This window comes from Camelus bactrianus, chromosome 15, assembly GCF_048773025.1.
Source record: "Camelus bactrianus isolate YW-2024 breed Bactrian camel chromosome 15, ASM4877302v1, whole genome shotgun sequence".
Taxonomy (NCBI): Eukaryota; Metazoa; Chordata; class Mammalia; order Artiodactyla; family Camelidae; genus Camelus; species Camelus bactrianus.
Window position 1 is genome coordinate 35,785,166 of NC_133553.1, and position 19,032 is coordinate 35,804,197.

General features: G+C 38.8%; 1 protein-coding gene and 1 non-coding gene across 12 annotated transcripts in view; both read left to right on the plus strand.

Annotated features, from left to right (window-relative positions):
- The first annotated feature begins 250 nt into the window (after positions 1-250).
- LOC123612066 (U6 spliceosomal RNA) lies at positions 251-353 on the plus strand. The gene has a single exon (XR_006719239.1). It is a non-coding gene; the product is annotated as a U6 spliceosomal RNA (small nuclear RNA).
- Positions 354-5,811: 5,458 nt separating this feature from the next.
- BIRC6 (baculoviral IAP repeat containing 6) overlaps positions 5,812-19,032 on the plus strand; it is a 197,178-nt gene continuing 183,957 nt past the window's right edge. For 5 of the 11 annotated variants that reach the window (XM_074378700.1, XM_074378696.1, XM_074378701.1 and 2 more), the window contains exon 1: positions 6,010-6,436. In XM_074378700.1, coding sequence (XP_074234801.1) covers positions 6,112-6,436 — 325 coding nt within the window. In that variant the 5' untranslated portion in view covers positions 6,010-6,111. Of the gene's footprint in view, positions 6,437-19,032 lie in introns of all 11 variants that reach the window. The other 6 variants (XR_012511857.1, XM_074378695.1, XM_074378697.1 and 3 more) reach the window with 6 other exon arrangements.

Consider the following 19,032-nt stretch of genomic DNA (forward strand, 5'->3'; position numbering starts at 1 on the left):
ATCTACCCACTTTAACCCATTCCTCTATTCATCCATCCCCAATCTATCTTTTTTTATGCATTTCATAGTAAATTGCACACGTTAGTACATCCTCCCAAACACTGCATCACGCTTAGGAGGTAATTTGACTTCTCATCTTTACATGGTATCACACACTTTTCATAAGAAGGGCAAGAAAACTATAAAGAAAGCAGAAGTAAGAAAAACAGTAAAAATGTGTAAGAGAAGGAAAGTAAGAAACATTGGCACAGTGCTCACTTCGGCAGCACATACATTAAAATTGGATACAGAGAAGATTAGCATGGCCCCTGTGCAAGGATGACGTGCAAATTCAGCAAGTGTTCCATATTTTTTCACTTTGCTGTACACCAGAAACTAAAACAACATTGTAAATCAACTATACGATGATAAAAAAAAAATTAAAAAGAAATCCTGGCACATTTAAAGATGATTACCTACAATTTTTGAAGTACAGAAAACCACATACAAATCTAGTAAGTTTGTGCAAATTACTACAGAGAGTAATTTTTTAAAAAGAGTACCTCCCAGATACGTATTAACTTTATGAAGACTGATCTTTGGCACTAGACCCAATATTTGGAGCTAGCATGCTATTGTTCCTTCTGACAGCATTTCCCTCCTAGAAATCATGATATTCACATCCTAAATATACACATCCTGTAACAGCCCTAGATCTGGCTTCTTTCCAGGACACTAGGATACCAGTGATGTGAAATAAAACTGAATCTTGAAAGATTGGGGGAATTCAAATTCCTTCCCAGTAATAAGAAACAAATGTGGACTATGCTTCTGTTTTCTCCTGACAGTGAAAATTTTTTATTAAAAAAAATTGTGATAAAACACATATAAAATTTTAATCATTTTAACATTAAAAAATTAAATCTTTAATTTTTTGAACAGTTTTAGATTTATAGAAAAATTGAGCAGATGGTACAGAGAATTCCCATATAGCCCCTCCGCCTGCAATCATTTCTCTTATTATTAACATCTTGCATCTAAATGGCATATTTTTTGTAGTAAATGAACCAATACATTCTAATAGGTGTGTCGTGGTATGATCATAACCATTTTTTTTTAAATTTTAAGATTTGGCTTTTTTCAGCTCTTCATGACTCTGGCATTATCCCAGCTAGCAGAGAGAAAGGAGCTCCCCATTGTAACCATTTTTAAGTTCACAGTTCAGCAGCATTAAGTACATTCACATTATTGTGCTACCATCACCACCATTAATCCATAGCACTCTTTTCATCTAGCATGACTGAAACTCTGTAACCATTTAACAGCTCCCCATTCTCCCTTCCCTCCAGCCTCTGCAACCACCATTCCACTTTGTCTTTAAGAATTTGACTGTTCTAAGTACCTTATGTAAGTGGAATCATGTGGCATTTGTCTTTTTGCAACTACCTTATTTCACTGAGCATGTCCTCAAGGCTCATCCATGTTGTGGCATAAGTCAGAAATTCCTTCCTTTTTAAGACTGAATAATATTCCTCTGTGTGTGTGTGTGTGTGTGTGTGTGTGTGTGTGTGTGTGTGTGTATACACACACATATATATACATATGTATAATATTTAGCTACGAACACGGGTGTTTCAAGACCCTCCTATCAGGTCTTTTGAATATATCAGGATATATCCAGAAGTGAAATTGAATATACTCAGAAGTAGAATTTGAATGTATCCAGAAATGGAATTGCTGGTAACTCTATTTTTAATTTTTTTTTTGAGGAACCACCATACTATTTTCCACAACAACTGCACAATTTTACATTCTCACCAACAGTGCACAAGGGTTCCAATTTCTCCACATTCTTTTCAGCATTTATTTCCTGTGCTTTGTGTTTGCTTTGTTTTTAGTAGTAGTCACCCTAATGAGTGTGAACTGGCATCTCATTGTTGTTTTGTCCTGAGGGTGAATTTTAATGATACCTATACTGGCTGTCAATATCAGGCCAGATAGAAGGAGTTCTTAGTTGATCAGCCTTTCAGTTAGAAATTGTTAGAACTTCATGGTACTCTGCTTTGGGACAAAGCAAATATCCCTGTAAATTTCAGCAGAGAAGTTAATTGGGCACCAGGGTATTGATTTTCAATTTTTATTTTTTTAGTTTAGAGATTCCTTTATTGTCACTAAAGTTTTTTTTCCCCCTGAATTTAGATTCTCTTATCATATCAAGCATTTGCTTTATGCAGTTTTGTATATGGCCTAAGTGTATGTGTGTGTGTGTGTGTCTGTCTGTGTGTGTGTGTGTGTGTGTGTGTGTGTGTGTGTATGTCTGTATTGTGGGTTTTACTGGAGTATGTTAAAAAATGCCCAAATTCTAGTTCCTGTGGTGTGACAGCCATTTACTCAGAGTCTCTCTAGTACTTCCTAGGGATAGTGTTTGCTGTGTGTGCTTCAGAATCAGTTTTGCCTCTCTCCCTGCTCCTACATGGTGCCAGACCCAGGCCTCCACTCAGCTAAAGCCCCTGCTTACTCCTCTGCCAGTCTTCATCTTGCAGTTCTGGGACAGCTCGTCTCTTTTAGACCTCAGCCTCTACTCTTCCTACTAGTGGCTTCCCACCACCAGTGGCTGCACAAGGGAAATCGAGGGGCGGGTGGGGGGTGAGAAACTCTGTCCTCTCTCTCTTTATTATTTCTTTTCCTTGCCTTGTTGCAGTGACTTCCGTTAAGTTCTAGAACTTCCAGTACTGTGTTAAAAAAGAGAGGTGAGTGGATGTCCTTGACTTGTCCCTGATTTTAGAGGGAAAGCATTCAGTCTTTTACCGTTTTTTTCTTAATTGAAGTATAGTCGATTTACAATGTTGTGTTAATTTTTGGTGTACCGTATACTGACTCACTTATACATGTATTCCTTTTCATATTGTTTTTCATTATAGGCCATTACAAGGTATAGAATATAGTTTCCTGTGCTACATGGATTAGGACCTTGTTCACCTATTATATATTTAGTAGTTAGTATCTACAAATCCTGAGCTCCCCATCCTCTTTCCCTCCTGGTAACTGTAAGTTTGTTTGCTATGTCTGTGAGTCTGTCTCTATTTTGTAAATAAGTTCATTTGTGTCCTTTTGTTGTTGTTGTTGTTGTTGCTGTTTGAGATTCTACTTCAGTTCTACTTCATTCATTTTGAGTATGCTGTTAGCTGTAGGGTTTTTTGTGGAATTTTTGTTTTTTTATCAAGCTGGGGAATTTCCCTCCACTTTTAGTCTGCTAAGAGGCTCTTTCTTTCCTTGAATGGATGTTGGATTTTTATCAAATGCTTTTTCTGTATCAATAATGCCAGCTTTTTGAGTCCACATTTCTGATTCCTGCAAATTCCTCTTTCCAGAATGATTGTGGGAATTTCTACTTCCTTTAGGTGATCGCTACCCATGCCCAAAATGGTTGGGCTGGAGGCTCTCAAAAGGCTATCACTTCAAAATAGACCTGCCATGAAAATCAGTACGTTTTCAATGTCAGGAATATTTGCTCTCAACTCCATGTGCAGAAAGACATCGACAACACAGTTGATGCTAAACTTCACTCTGTCTTGCCCAGTTTCATTTTCATGAACAGTTCCAGGAATCTTACCCAGGGTCCTGAAACACTTCACTGCTGTCCGGTGGGGGGGGGGGGTGTCTCAGCAAGTACTCAAACAAAAACACTCCCCAAAACAAGGAACAAGTTACACTAAAGAGCGCTCTTTGAAACACTGGCTTTGCAGGATTCTGTGGTGATATGAATTTATGAGATGTTGATAAAGGAGTTTAAACAGTATTCTTTATCCGAAGAGGTCTCAGAGCTTTTGAAATGATAATATGTATTATAAATCTCCTAAGAGGAGAAATACAGGGGGAGTTCTTTCCTCAATTTTTTTGATTATGAAAGTGTTTTATTTCAGAACATCTTCTGGGTCATGAGCTTTGGAGAATGCTGGTTTACAGGTGAAGGGTATCTAAATTCACGGGAAGAAATATTTTTTGTCCCAACCCCAAAAAAGTAATATAGGCTAACAGAAAAAAATTTGCCTTTTATTCTTTTCAATATAGTACAAGATTAAAGTAAACTAAGTTTAAATTTAGTGTTTAGGTTACTAGTTTGTTTTTCCTACCAAAAAGATGGGGGGCTTGATTTGCATCAGAAGCCTATTCAGGGGAACCTTTCATATTAACAGAAAAGTTCGCCCCAAATGGGTCTTGAGAGAGAAAATCTTTGAAATGCTAGTTTATAGTTTCAGCCTGTGTCCTGAGATTTAAAAACTGTTTTGGAAGAATGCCCCCAGTTACATTTAGATGTGATTATTTGTAGTCTTTTTTTTTTTTTTTTTACTGCAAGCCACTGAAGTTTTGAGCAGGAGGGTTAAGTTAGGAGTATGGCTTCTGGAGTCAAACAGCCTGAGTTCATACTCTGGCTTGTTGTTATCCCTGTCCTCACAAGTGGTGAGATCTCGGACAAGTCATTTAATCTCCCTGTGATCTCATTTTTACAGTTTACAAGTACTTTCACAAGTACCTGTAACAACTCAAAGTAAGGCAAATAATTTGATCATCTCCATTTAACTCTTGGTGGAACATTCTCAGAATGTATAAATTACTTGTCAAAGTTCACAGATAAATGAAGCCACAGTGACTCAAAATCAGATATTCATTTAGACTTTAATAATTTTTTCCACTTTATTATATGTTGCCTCTCAACATCAGATAAAACTGGTGTATTTGCCATTTTAAAATGGAGTGAATATTTAGATTACATTAATACAACTTTGCATATGAATAAACAGGTTAAAGATGTAGTTTGGATAATCTACGAAGATTTCTTGAAGGAAGTCTGCAGGAATGTGGGAGGGCAATCAACTTCCATAGCTTTTATTGAGCACCTATGCGTCAGATCCTTTTCTACATATTTTACAAATGATTATCCTCCCAGTAGCACGTTGATTAGGTTTCAAGGAAGAGGAAATTAGGCTTTCTGAGATAATATTAAGCTTTCTGAGATAATCTAATGAGCCCCAAATACACAGAACAAAGAATTGTGTATCCTGATCACACTGCGCGAATCCACACTTGATAAAATGACATACAACTATACACACATCATACATATGTCAAATCCCTGCTTTTGATATTGTACTAAAATTACGTAACCTTTGGGGGAACTGGGTAAATTGGACCTCTCTGCTCTATCTCTGAATCAGAGTATTGGTCAGGTATTCTATAGACGACTCAATTTGGGTCTGTCCAATGTTCTTCTCACAGTTAGATAGGGGTTTTGGGTTTTGGGGAGGCAACTAACTGTGACTCAATCTACTAATTATTTTGAAATACAAAGTAAAAAAAAAAAAAAGTTATTCTCCAAAATTTGTAAATTTACTTGACTACAATCCTTTCTCGTCCCACAACACACTTACTAACAATTCTTGTTTGGAAGCTGGACAGAGAAAATAAGCTTAATTGTATGTTTTTAGCACCTTGTATTTGGCACTTATAGTCAACAAAAAGACTTGGGGGTGGGGGGGGGCGTTGTGATACGCATGGGCTGGGGGAGGTCGCTCGGTTTCTCCAAATCCAAACTAGACGTTTTTCAGACTGCTATCCTCAGACTAGAGCTGCGACCCAGACCGTGTCTCCTTTGGGCCATGGCCAAACAGCGGAACCGGGTGTGGGGGGAACCATCCGGGCGCAGCTAGAACATTAGCAAGGGGCAAGGGGCCTCAAGGTGTCTCAGCCAGGTGGCATGGACGCGGGTCCCCGCTTAGCAGAAATACACGCCCCAACCCCCTACGCCCCCCCCCCCCCCTCCGCGGCCCGGAGTAGAGGACCCGGGTAGGAGCCCAGGCAGCGGCCACTCCCTCGCCTTGGAAAAAGAAACTGGGACGTTGCGGACGCGGAGCTGGCCGGACCAGCGGCGCGTGGCACGCAGGAGCCCTCCGGCGCATGCTCCGCCCGGCCGCCTCTCGCTCCCGCCCCGGGTCCCGCCTCTCGCTCTCTCCCCCTCCCCTGCCAGCCTCCCTCCGAGCTTGGCCCCACTGGGCGCGCAGCCGACGTCCCGCGTGCGTGCCGGCGCCTGACTTCACTTCCGGCTAACGCGCTCCGCTTGCCCCCTGGCCCCGGATGGTGACTGGCGGTGGTGCTGCACCTCCCAGGACTGTCACTGAGCCGCTTCCCAGTGTGATTGTGCTGAGCGCAGGCCGGAAGATGGCGGCTGCGGCTGCGGCGGCCTCGGGCCCGGGCTGCTCCTCGGCGGCGGGGGCGGGAGCAGCTGGGGTCTCCGAGTGGCTGGTGCTGCGGGACGGCTGCATGCGCTGCGACGCCGACGGGCTGCACAGCCTCTCCTACCACCCGGCGCTCAACGCCATCCTGGCCGTCACCAGTCGCGGGACCATCAAAGTCATCGACGGCACCTCAGGGGCCACCCTGCAGGCCTCGGCGCTCAGCGGTGAGTGTGCGGCACGCCGGGCGGGGACCGGACCCTGCGCGGGAGGAGGACGCCAGGGAGGGAAGCCGCCCAGCCCCGGGGCTCGGCCTCCGGAGGAGGGAAGCGGCGTGACGGGAGGTGGTGGCGGAGGGCAGGGCTGGGGGCTCGGGCCTGGCTCTGAAGGGAGGCCCGGAAGCTGAGGGAGGAGGACCTTAGGACTTGGCTTTTTCAGCGGCTGCAGCTAGGGAGGAAAGATGGGCGAGGCGGGGAGTGGTGGGAGTTGCCTTTCGGGCCTTGGGCGTCCGGTGTAGGTTGGTCCTCTGGGAGAGGTGAGGAGGCCCCGGAGCTCGGCACTGGAGAAGCCTAGGCCCCCAGCTAGGTCCTGGGGAGGGTGTCCGTACTGCCTAATGCTGGATCAGAGACCGAAAGGGTCGCAGGGTTGGTACCGACTTGAGAGGCCGGTGGCGGGAGCCGAGCGTCCGAGCCGGCATCCAAGCCCTCCCCCCTTGTGGAGAGAAGTGGTTCCGCGGCTGTTCCTGGGACCCACAGGTGCGGGGATGTAGCGCCGGCTTCGCGCCTGGGGTGGGGGTGGGGTGGGGGTGGGGTGGGCCCTGGGTGGGGTTGGGGAGGGAAGTAGGCGGGCCAGCTGCCTGAACTGTTCGGTCGACGACTTTAGGACTAGGACGGACGCCATGGAAGACTAGACCTTGTCCCCTAGCTCGGGGCTTCCACCTCCTATCCCCTCCCCAACACGGAACGAGAAACTCAGCACCTGCGGTGTCTGAAGTACAGATTCCTTTGGGTTCATTAGGAGGTGAAACTTCAGGTCCTCTCTGCTTGTTTCACCACAGCGAGCTGAACGTTGGGATACGGAGGCGTGTGTGAGACTCACTAATGGAGGAGAGCAGTTCTGGCTGGTGTAAACGTTGGTCCAGGGGCGCGACTTTAAGTATGCATGAGGTCAACGCTCAGTGGGCTAGAGTGGAGGGTTTTGGAGTGCCCCGGCCAAGTTAGATTTGGCTGAGATGACATTTCATTTGCGGTTGAATGATGAGGCTTAATTTAGATGTTACAAATTGAGATGGAAAAGTTAGTATACGAGTAGGGTAGACTCATTCACAGAGATGTAATGTATACGACTGTCTGCATTTAGTCAAGTGGAAGTAGTTATGTGGCCTTACTAATTCACTTGTATTTTGACAGAGACACATTAAGAAAAGAAGGTTAGTCTAGTTTACTGTATGAGGCACTTTAGAGTAAATGGCTATTTAGGGATACAAAGATAAAGGATTTAATTTTGGTTGATGTGAGAGTTGTGAAAGAAATGGATTGCGTATAGCTATGAAGTATAAACCTGGAACATAACTAAAAGATATCTAAGAGGAAAGTTTGTATTGTAGCTTTGTAATTTTTCTTTTCTTGGCTTAGGCAAAGCACAGAAGTGGTGTCCCAGAGGTAGCAGTGAGCATTTACTGCAAGTTGGTCATAACAGCTTGTCACTCTGTATGAGAGGATGATTCTCATTAGTAATTGGTTATTTTTCTTCTTAAACTCACTTAAATATATTTCATATAGGAAAAGGTGTAAAGAACAATTATGTTGGACAACCATATATTCCTGACTCAGTTTAAAAAATACAACATTACACATAGAGTTAAAGCCTTCTGTGTCCCTCCTGGACTGCATTCCTCCAACTGTCTCTCTTCCATGAGCATTATCCTTAATTTGGTTTTATCATTTTTATACATGGCTTTATGTTTTTAGTATGTACCTTTATCTTTAAACAATATCTAACACTGTCTTTGATGATTTTAAACTTTTAATAAGTGGTATCATAGTATATATATTTGGATTTCTGTAAAAAGCCATATTAACAAAGTTAAAAAATATTTCAATAGAAAGAGGAGTCTAACAGGGTCTTTTTATGTCTGGAGGCCATATTTCAGAAAGATTATATGTGCCGGAGTTAGTTATAAATGATTGGGGAGATGGGACATACATGAATGGGCCTGTTTGTGAAAGGGAAGAAAATAGTCACTCTAATGGTAGATTGCTAAAAGGGAGAGCTTTAGGTGTACACTGTAAGTGAAAAGATAAATGAATAAACTATAGCACTGATTTGGGATACTTTAGTTGAGAATGTTGGGACATTTAATTAGAAAGTATGGGATTGGATATGATGGTGGATGGCCATGCGTTGGGGATTGAGTAGTATATGATTAAAAATATGTAGACGAGTTCATGACAAACAAAAGGATTACAAAAAAAGTTTGAAAGTGACAATGGACAAATTCTGAAGTGTTTTCATATATGAGAAGTGCAGTTTATTCACAATAATTAACAGAAGTTGCATAGGATCCTCTGTGTGTTGTTTATTCAGATGATTGGGACAGAATGCTGCATTTTATGTTTTGCCTGGAATATGTAGGAATTTAATAGGTTTGCTTTTAATGATGAATTGAAGGTGACAGTCCTATAAATAGAATAGGGAGAAGGTGCCAGTAGTGACCGTGGTCCTAACATGACCCCTCTTTACAGTTCATGGGCAGTGAGCCACCTTTTCTACCTTAGAGGAAAGACATCTTTGTTTAAGGGATAAAGAGTGGTGTAATCATGGAGTTTTATTGTGTGTTAGAGTAGTCTAATGGTTGGGTTCAGTTTATAGGGTTATGAGTAGCCTATTAGTGTAGATTGGAAACTGGAAAAATGGGAGCGGGACTTGTATGTATATGTATTCAATTGGGTGGCAAAGACGGTGAATTTTTAACTGTCAATTAGAACATATCGTCAAATTGTCTGTATCTGACATAAAATGTTTATAAATACTCTTTCATTAGTTTAAGAGTCATCAGTATATACTTAGGTTAGGCAAGTATTTGCTCTCTGTTAGTGTTTAAGAGTTAAGATTTCTAAGTCTCTGTGCTGATTTCTTTGGCTTGACCTTCAGTGACCTCCATGATGTGGCCTCTACGAGTCTTTCTAGTTTTGTCTCATTGTTTTGTTTTGTGAAACTGGTTCATTTAATTTCCTTTCCTAATTCCACTAGTTTTACTCTTTCTTGGAATTCACCAGTTCCCTCCAGATTAGACAAATCTTACCCATTTTTTCAAGACTTAGAGCATATCTTAACTTCCTTATTCTTTTAGTCTGAAGTGATCCACTGAACCCCTAAGTACATATTGTCCTATTAATGTGTATTTTAGTTATTTGGCAAGTTAGCTGTTTGTGGTATGTTTTCTGTCTTGAACTATTTATATATTATTTTATTTATTTTTTTGTGAATATGTGGTATCTGTTTAACTATTTCAAACTCCTTGTGGGAAGGAGCCTTGTCTACTTGTTTATATCCCCTCCGCAGGATGCCTAGTATGAAATATTAATAAATATTTTTGATTTGGTGCATGTATACTAATGAGTGTGTTATATGGATGCTTCCTTATATATTAACTGCTAATTAAACACCTTTTTTGGCTTTTTTTTCCTTAAATAGACTATTTTTTAGAGCAGTTTTAGGTTCATAGTAAAATTAGGCAGATGTTAACCACTATATATAAAAATAGATAAAAAACAAATTTCTTCTGTATAGCATAGGGAACTATATTCAGTATCTTGTAATAACATTTGAAAAAGTATATGAAAATGAATATATATATATATATGCATGACTGGGACATTATGCTGTACACCAGAAATTGACACATTGTAACTGACTATACTTCAATAAAAAAGATAAATAAAATTGAGCAGAAAGTATAGAGTTCTCATATTACCCTTTTTCTGACCCCCCCATCAACATCTGACACTACAGTGATATGTTTGCTACAGTCAATAAACACATCATTATCACCCTAAGTCTGTAGTTTATGTTAGGATTCACCCTTAGTGTTGTATATTCTATGGGTTCTGACTGTATATGATGTATTGTTTAATATAATTTCATTGAAATCCTCTTGCTCTGTATATTTTCTCCTTCCCCTCTATACCCTGGCAACCATTGATCTTTATACTGTCTCCATAGTTTTGCCTTTCCTAGAATGTCATATAGTTGGAATCATACAGTGTGTAACCTTTTCAGTTTGGCTTCTTTCACTTAATAGTATGCATTTAAGTTTCCTTCATATCTTTCCATGGCTTGATGGCTTATTTCTTCTAGCACTGAATAATATTCCATTGTCTGGATGTACCACAGTTTATTTATCCGTTCACTTACTAGAGGATATTTTGGTTACTTCCAGGTTGTGACAGGTTATGAATAAAGCTGCTATAAATATCCGTGTCTAGGTGTTTGTGTGGACGTAAGTTTTTAGTTCATATGGGTAAATACTAAGGAATGTCACTGCTGGTTCATATGGCAGGAGTCTGTTTAGTTTTGTAAGAAACTGCCAAATTCCCTTTAAAGTGGCTATGCCATTTTGCATTCCCAGCAGCAATGAATGAGAGTTTCTGTTGCTTCACAGCCTCATCAGCATTTGATGTTGTTAGTGTTTTGAATTGTTGCCATTCTCATAGGTGTGTAGTGGTATCTTATTGTTTTAATTTGCAATTCCCTAATGACATGATATTGAACAATTTTCACATGCTTATTTGTGGACTTGGATTTGAAAAATCAAAATAGCTCTACATACACCACTTGACTGTATTTTTTATATTATTAGATGTATTCCTCTCTTAAACTTATTTGTTAATTTCATTTAGTGTAACAGTTAGGAAGGAGAAAGGTTTTAAGTTGTGATCCTGGTTTCTGTCCCCCTCCCCCGAACTGTGTAACTTTGACTAAATTACTTACCATTTCTGTTCCAGTTTCCTCATTTGCAAAATGGGGGTGATAATTGTATTAATTGTGAGGATTAAGTATGTGTAAAGTGCTTAGAATGGTGTTTACTGTTAAAAATGTTTCTTTAATTTACTTGTAAATCTCCTTTTTTTTCCCGTTAAATCTTTGTGATTTTCTCTGTTAAATCTTTTGAACTTAACCCCAAATTTGGACTTCTTAGGAATTGCTATTTACCACTTTTCACCATCCTGCAGAATCTATCTAGTTTTTGCTTTGATGTAAGAGTAAGGTATTGTTAATTTGTTCAGTATTTTCATATTTATTTAATTACTGGTGGTAGTGTTTTCTCTTGCTTTCTGAAATGGGGCCCCTTCTCCCCTAAATGTATAGTACATTTTACATATATATATACACATTTTTTTTTTTCAGTAAGCTTTTTTGAGGACATGTGGAGAGCGAATGGGCTTTATGTTTTAGGTAGTCCTGAATTTTGAATTTAGCTCACTTACTACCTAAACTTCCTCAACTCCAGCTTCCTCATTTGTAAGTTAAGATTAATATTTAATGGGATGGTTGTGAAGATTTAAGAGGTAAACATTTTTAAAGTGCCTAACACTGCTAGGCTTATGTGTAAGTAGATAAAGAGCGAATGCTGATTCTCTTAAGCCTCATGGGTGCTTAGTGTTGCCATGTGCCTCACTATTACTCTCTACAAAGTGTTTACTGACTTAGTGTTGTTTTTTTTTTTTTAACATTTTTTTAATTGAGTTATAGTCAGTTTACAATGTTGTGTCAATTTCCAGTGTAGAGCACAATTTTTCTGTTATACATGAACATATATTCATTGTCACATTCTTTTTTGCTGTGAGCTACCACAAGATCTTGTATATATTTCCCTGTGCTATATAGTATAATCTTGTTTATCTATTCTACATATGCCTGTCAGTATCTACAAATTTTGAACTCCCAGTCTATCCCTTCCCACCCCCTTCCCCCTTGGCAACCACAAGTTTGTATTCTATGTCTGTGAGCCTGTTTCTGTTTTGTATTTATGTTCTTTTTTTTTTTTTTTTTTTTTTTTTTTAGATTCCACATATGAGCGATCTCCTATGGTATTTTTCTCTCTTTCTGGCTTACTTCACATAGAGTGATATTCTCCAGGGACATCCATGTTGCTGCAAATAGTGTTATGTTGTCATTTTTCTATGGCTGAATAGTATTCCATTGTATAAATATTCCACATCTTCTTTATCTAATCATCTATTGATGGACATTTAGGCTGTTTCCATGTCTTGGCTATTGTAAATAGTGCTGCTATGAATATTGGGGTGCAGGTGTCTTTTTGAAGTAGGGTTCCTTCTGGATATATGCCCAGGAATGAGATTCCTGGGTCATATTGTAAGTCTGTTCCTAGTCTTTTGAGGAATCTCCGTACTGTTATCCACAGTGGCTGTACCAAACTGCGTTCCCACTGGCAGTGTAGGAGGGTTCCCCTTTCTCCACAGCCTCTCGAGCATTGGTCATTTGTGGACTTTTGAATGATGGCCATTCTTACTGGTGCGAGGTGATACCTCCTTGTAGTTTCAATTTGCATTTCTCTGATAATTAGTGATATTGAGCATTTTTTTCATGTGCTTATTGATCATTTGCATTTCTTCCTTGGAGAATTGCTTGTTTAGGTCTTTCTGCCCATTTTTGGATTGGGTTGTTTGTTTTTCTCTTATTAAGACTGACTTAGTGTTTATATACAGAGAATAGATACTCAAATGTAGATGGAAATAAAAATGTTAGTAACAAATGCTATCTATATTTGGATAAATATCTTTCAATGTATTGGTGTGACTGAATGTAAGAATGAAGTCAAGACATGTATTACTAGTTCTGTATGTGTGTATATATATATATATGGATTGTTCATACAGTATATATACATATGTAAATGAAGATGTATGTAGATATTAATCAATGGATATTGTGGTATGTATGTGAGAGGAAGTCACATCTCTTCAGTTCCTGAAGTGTGTTCCATATCTTTGTCACAGTGATTAGGAGGAAACTCCAAAGCTGCTCAGTGTTTTCACAAACACTCCAGTTTTTGTTTTTTTTTGTTTTTTTTGTATCTCCCTTTTCCTTTTCCTTTGTAGATACTGACTTTAATTTGATTCGAGAAGTTTGTACAATGTCATAAATCAGAAAAAAGATCGTTGTACTCTACTCCAGTTGCAGTGAAGTTCAGATTGGGTGACTTGATTGATTGTCTTATATGACAGCTTCTTGTTTGGACTTCAAGCCCAGAGTTGCCTGCTCCAAGAAGTCTTGGAATGTAGAAAACTAATTCGGTTAGTTTGCATAGTCTTCACAAAATAAATTTTATGGATCAAACTCATACTTATCACCTCTTTAGAGGTAGAAAATATTTTTCTTACTACTTCTGAATTGGGCATACATTAATATGGGTAAAATGTAACATCTTCCTGTAGGTCTCAGTTTTGGAAATTGTAAATGATACAAATCTCTTCCTATTTTCTGACTAATCTTGGTACATGAGTTCTTCCTAGTCTCAATTGTAAACATGGTATAGAGTTGGAATTTCAGTAGCCCTACCATATAGTTGTCTTCCGGATGCATCTGAGTTTGTTCGTTTGTTCTTTCTTTCTTTCCTTCTTTCATCCTTCCTTCCTTTTTCTTACATTTTTTAATTGAGTTATAGTCATTTTACAATGTTGTGTCAAATTCCAGTGTAGAACACAATTTTTCAGTTATACATGAACATACATATAGTCATTGTCACATTTTCACTGTGAGCTACCACAAGATCTTGTATATATTTCCCTGTGCTATACAGTATAATCTTGTTTATCTGTTCTGTGTATGCCTGTCAGTATCTACAAATTTCAAACTTCCAGTCTATCCCTTCCCACCCTCCTTGCCCTTGGCAACCACAAGTTTGTATTCTATGTCTATCAGTCTATTTCTGTTTTGTATTTATGTTCTTTTTTTTTTTTTTTTTTTGAGTTCTTTATAAAAACTTAATTCAGCAAATATCTTTGACCATGGGCTGTGACTATGTACTTTGGCTCTTGTTTCAGTTGACTGACTTTAGTAACACTACATGATGATGTATCTTATGTCAGAGATTTGCTGTTTTATTGGGAAAACATTTTTCTGTAAATAATTAGAGTGAATTAAGATTCTTAAAAATATTTTGCTATGTTTTCAAGATCTATATTTATTCAAATTTTTGCATTTACCTCCCACGTTTTCCCAAATATTCAATACTCAAAGATGGTTTTGCTCTAGCAGAGAGTTTATTCTAGTCTTTGCTACTAATGAGAGGCAGTATAAGATACCAGCCTCTAGAACACAACAGCATAAGTCTTGGTTCTGCTTGATCTTGAAGTTCATCTATAAAATGAGGATAATAATATCTACCTCTTAAAGTGATTGTGAGAATTAAAATGAATTAATATATGTTAAGCATATAGAGTAGTGCCTGGTACATAGTATATGCTCTATAAGTGTTCTTGTGGTAGCAAAGTTTGTAGAGTGCAGTAGATATTTTTACTACAGATACTCTGTTGAAATTGCAGTATTTTTTTCTTTCAGTTCTCCACATGTATGGGTGGGAATGTGGTGAAATCTAATAGATGTAAGAGCAATACTTTTGTATTATAGGAGAGATAAAAACTATGTAAGTTAATTGATTTTGGACTTGAAATTTTTAAAAGAGCAAGATGATGTGAAGAGCTGGTTGATTGACATTCATTCATGCATTTATTGAGCATGTGCTAGGCATGGGGCACAAAATAAGGCAACATTTTGATCTTTGAATGAATGCTTGGAGATGTTTTTAGGTAAACCATTTTAGCATAAGTACTATAATATAGATATGCAGAGTGCCGTGTGAGTATAGAGGAGAGAGTTTCTTCAACCTGAGGAAAATAGAGAAGGCTTCTCAGAGGATGTTGCCTTTATGATTGGTTTGGGAAGATGAGATAGTGGGAGGGAATGTTATGGGATGATCATCTTAAGCCAAGGTACTAGCTTGTGCAGAAACATATTGGTCTTCAAAAACATGGTGAATTCAGGAAGTTTTGCGGGGAAGAGGGGTTGGGGTTGGATGGTTAAAGTTGAAACTGAGAGATAGATAAGGACAAGGTCGTAATATGTTTTGCTAAAGAAGTTTGGACTTGATGTCAGTGGTAGGGTGCCATTGTAGGTTGTGACAAAATTGGTTCAAGCTAATGCCCAGGTGTGAGAAGTTGTGAGAGCTGCATGTAACTTAGCTTGAGAGGTAGGAATAAAATAATTCGGTGAATGTGGGGATGAGAGGGATTGACAGGGTGAAAACTACTCATACTTAGGTTTCTACTTTGGGTAACTGGGTGACTGGTGTTTAGTAACCGGAATAAACGGCACAAGAAGGCGTGGTGAGTAGCTTTTGTTGGAGCACGCTGAGGAGCAAGAGGGACATAGTGATTTCAGTTGTGTAAATTTTGACGTTCTTGAAGGACATCCAAGTAGAGATTTTTAGAAGACATTTGAAATTCAAGATTGAAGCTTGAAGATTGGGGAATACAGATTGGAAAGCATTGGTATCTATAGAGAAAGCCTGGTCTAGTGGTTAAAGATATTGGTTCTGGAGCCAGACTGAGTTCCAGTCTATGATTCACCGCTTATTAGTTGTGTCCTTAGGCAGGATGCTTAACCTACCTCTGCATTTCGTAATTAGCACCTAACTTCTTTGGTTATTGGAAGGATTAAACAAACTGATACATAAAGACATGACTTGACCCACCATAAGCACTACATAAATGTTACTTTTTGTATTGGTGTTTTAAATTATACAGTTCAGTTCAACAAGTGTTTGTCTGCCATATGGGGATAATAAGATGAATTTTAAATACACTCCCCCTAAATTTGTAAAGCTTTCTAGAAGAGGTGACGCTTCAGGTGAGACTTGAAAGAAAAGGAATTAGCCAGGTTGAGGGAACAGCATGAGCAAGAGTAGAGCGTGAAGCAGGTAATATTTGTTATAAATGATTTTTATTAGAGTGCAAAGATGATGAAGAGAGTGATGAGACAGCCTGAGGATCTTGGACTTGGTCCTCTTGGGCCATGGCTCCCATGTTTTTAAGCACGAGAACTCCCAGTATAAGGTAAAAAATGTTGGGTCCTGTTATGATAGATCTGTTTTTAGTGTCAGTTAATTGAGAGAGTATTGCAAAAAACCGCTTTTAAGTAATTTTCATTTTAGACTTATTATCTGTGTAATTTGAAAAATACTACTACACACTTATTTTGGGCTTTCCTCTCTGCTGGCTTAGCCTTGAGATTTTGATGGGGGGAAATAAGTTAGTTAACACTCTTTCATCTGCCCCTCCAACTTCAGAAATTTTGTTGTTGTCATCTCCTCACTTGCTCTTTTTGTCTTTGTGGGTTTGTTTAATGCCCTCTTTAGTATTTCTTTCCTGTTTTTCCAGTGAGAGTGTGGGAGGGAGCAGAGGTAAATGTGTGTGTATTGTATCCTTGTTGTTAAAGTGGAAATTTAAACCGTAGTTAGGTTGTTGAACATTTGGAAATCTGTCCTTAGGAATGTTAACTATAACTATAGATAGAATGTAAACAATAATAGATTTCTGTAATGTAGTATGTAAAAATAATGGGAAGGAGGGTGGGAGGTTCCTGTCTGATATGTGCATTGTTCTGCTCATAGTCTCATGCAGAATGTCCTTAGCAAGGCACTTCTCTGAGTTATCATCTCTAAAGTGGGCTAGTAATTCTTGCCTAGACTACTTCATCATGTGATACGATAATGAATGGAGAAATTCTTTGTAAATTATACTTCAAATGTGAGGGATACAGAAAAGTTAAGCCAAACTCCTTGGGTATAGAGAGGAGACAGTGGAGGTACAAATGACAAAAAGAATAAGTTAATTGCTATATAAGTATGAAATAGTTTGTGGCAAGGGCAGTGCTCCAAAGAAACAGTTGTCTAGTTTGTATGTTAAATCAGAGATATATTTTATAGGAGATGAATATTATGCTTACTTTTTAGAGAAAATGATAGAAATGTTAGAGTGGGGCAGGTAGGAATGTGTTCTTTGAGATTTATTGTGAGCACCAGGAATTTAAATCTTTTATGATTTATTTCTGTACTCTACTTTATGAAATAGGAGAGACAAGTAAGACTGGGCAGATGGCACAAAGCAGTGCTTCTCAGGCTTGGTTGCTCATTAGAATCATCAGGAGAGCTTTTAAAAAATACTCTGCTTGTGTCCCAGTATTCTGATTTAAGTGGCCAGGAGTGGAGCCCAGGCATACTTAAATTATTTTTTATTTTTTGTTTTTAAGGCATGGCAGGTGATTCTAATGTGCAGCCAGGATGAGCGGTTCAAACTTCACCTAGGATCTTAAATGAGCAAGTTTATTTGATATGCCTGGAATAAATGAGAGATTTTATTTGAATTGAATAGTATTCTATTTAACCTTACTTTTTTTTTGGTAAGAAAACCTCCCAAGTTAGTTTGTCAGTAAAACCTACCTCATTGTATTTTAAGTTGTATTTAGTGTATATATAACGAAATATACTGGTAAGCAGCAGGACTATATCACAGGCCATATTTCTGTTGTTTTATGTTTTGTTCTTTTCTGATGTAGCTCAGTTCTGCTTGATTTTTTTTGAGTTGTTTTTTTTTTTTTGAGGTCTGATTTTTTTGAACCAATTCAGTACTCTGATACTTTTTCGTCGAAATGCCACTGCAGAAAAGACAGTGACCTCAATTTGGGGACAGGAGGACAGAAGGGGAAAAAGGTAGCTATAGAGGTCAGAGATGGCTGAGGTTATCTGTGCCAAATCAACTGTTTCATGCCTAAAATTGTTTTCCTGTTGTATTATGAAAAAAGCTAAGTGTGAGAATGTTGCATTTTACCACATTATAAGCTTAGTTTTAACACATTAAAAAGTTCTTCAAAGCTATAGAAAACGACTCATTTATTCAAAACATTTACTGTGTGTCAAGCACTGGTGATATAGTAGTTAACATAAGTCCTTACTTTCCTAGAGCTCGTGGTTTAGTGGAAGGAGGTATATTACACACATGCACACCTGCATGTACTTTATCAGGTGGTGATAAATGCCGTCAGAAATCAAACTGGTATGAGACAGACAGTGGTGGACAGATTTGTGCTGTGTGGTGCGCTGAGGGAGTCTTGCTCAGATGGCACTTGAGTAAAGATCCTAGTGATGTGAGACAGCAGCAAGGCAGATGTCAAGGGCAAGTTTCTGTTGGCCTGTCTTACTGTAGTATGCAAAAACAGCTGGATGGATTTTCATCATATTTGGATGGAATTTGACTTGCACTGACTTAAAATGTAGGCTATGTGAGGAATCTTGAGAAATCTGTGACTGCTAGTCTGGAGGTATGTGCCATCATCTATATTAAACAGGGAATAGTAGTTTCATATATGAGCTCCAAATAGAAAGTCACAGGGCACATGTTTCAGATAGTAGAATTGTATTGATTTGTAGCTGAGTTGTTTCTCAGATGGGAAACTTTGTGTAGCAACAAGAATTTATTTATAGATGTTTTAAGGGTTCTCTTGTGCAATATCAGATAGGGATTTTAGTCCCCACATTTTAATTATAGCCAGGTCGAGTTCTTTTTTATTTTTCTTTTAAGTTTAAAAAAAGTTTTTGAGGGGTAAGGTTTATTTATTCATTTATTTAATGGAGACACAGGGGATTGAACCTGGGACCTTGTGCATGCCTAAGCACGTGCTCTGTCACTGAGGTATACGCTCCCACTGGGTTAGCCAGGTCAGATTCTGAAGGAAGAATATA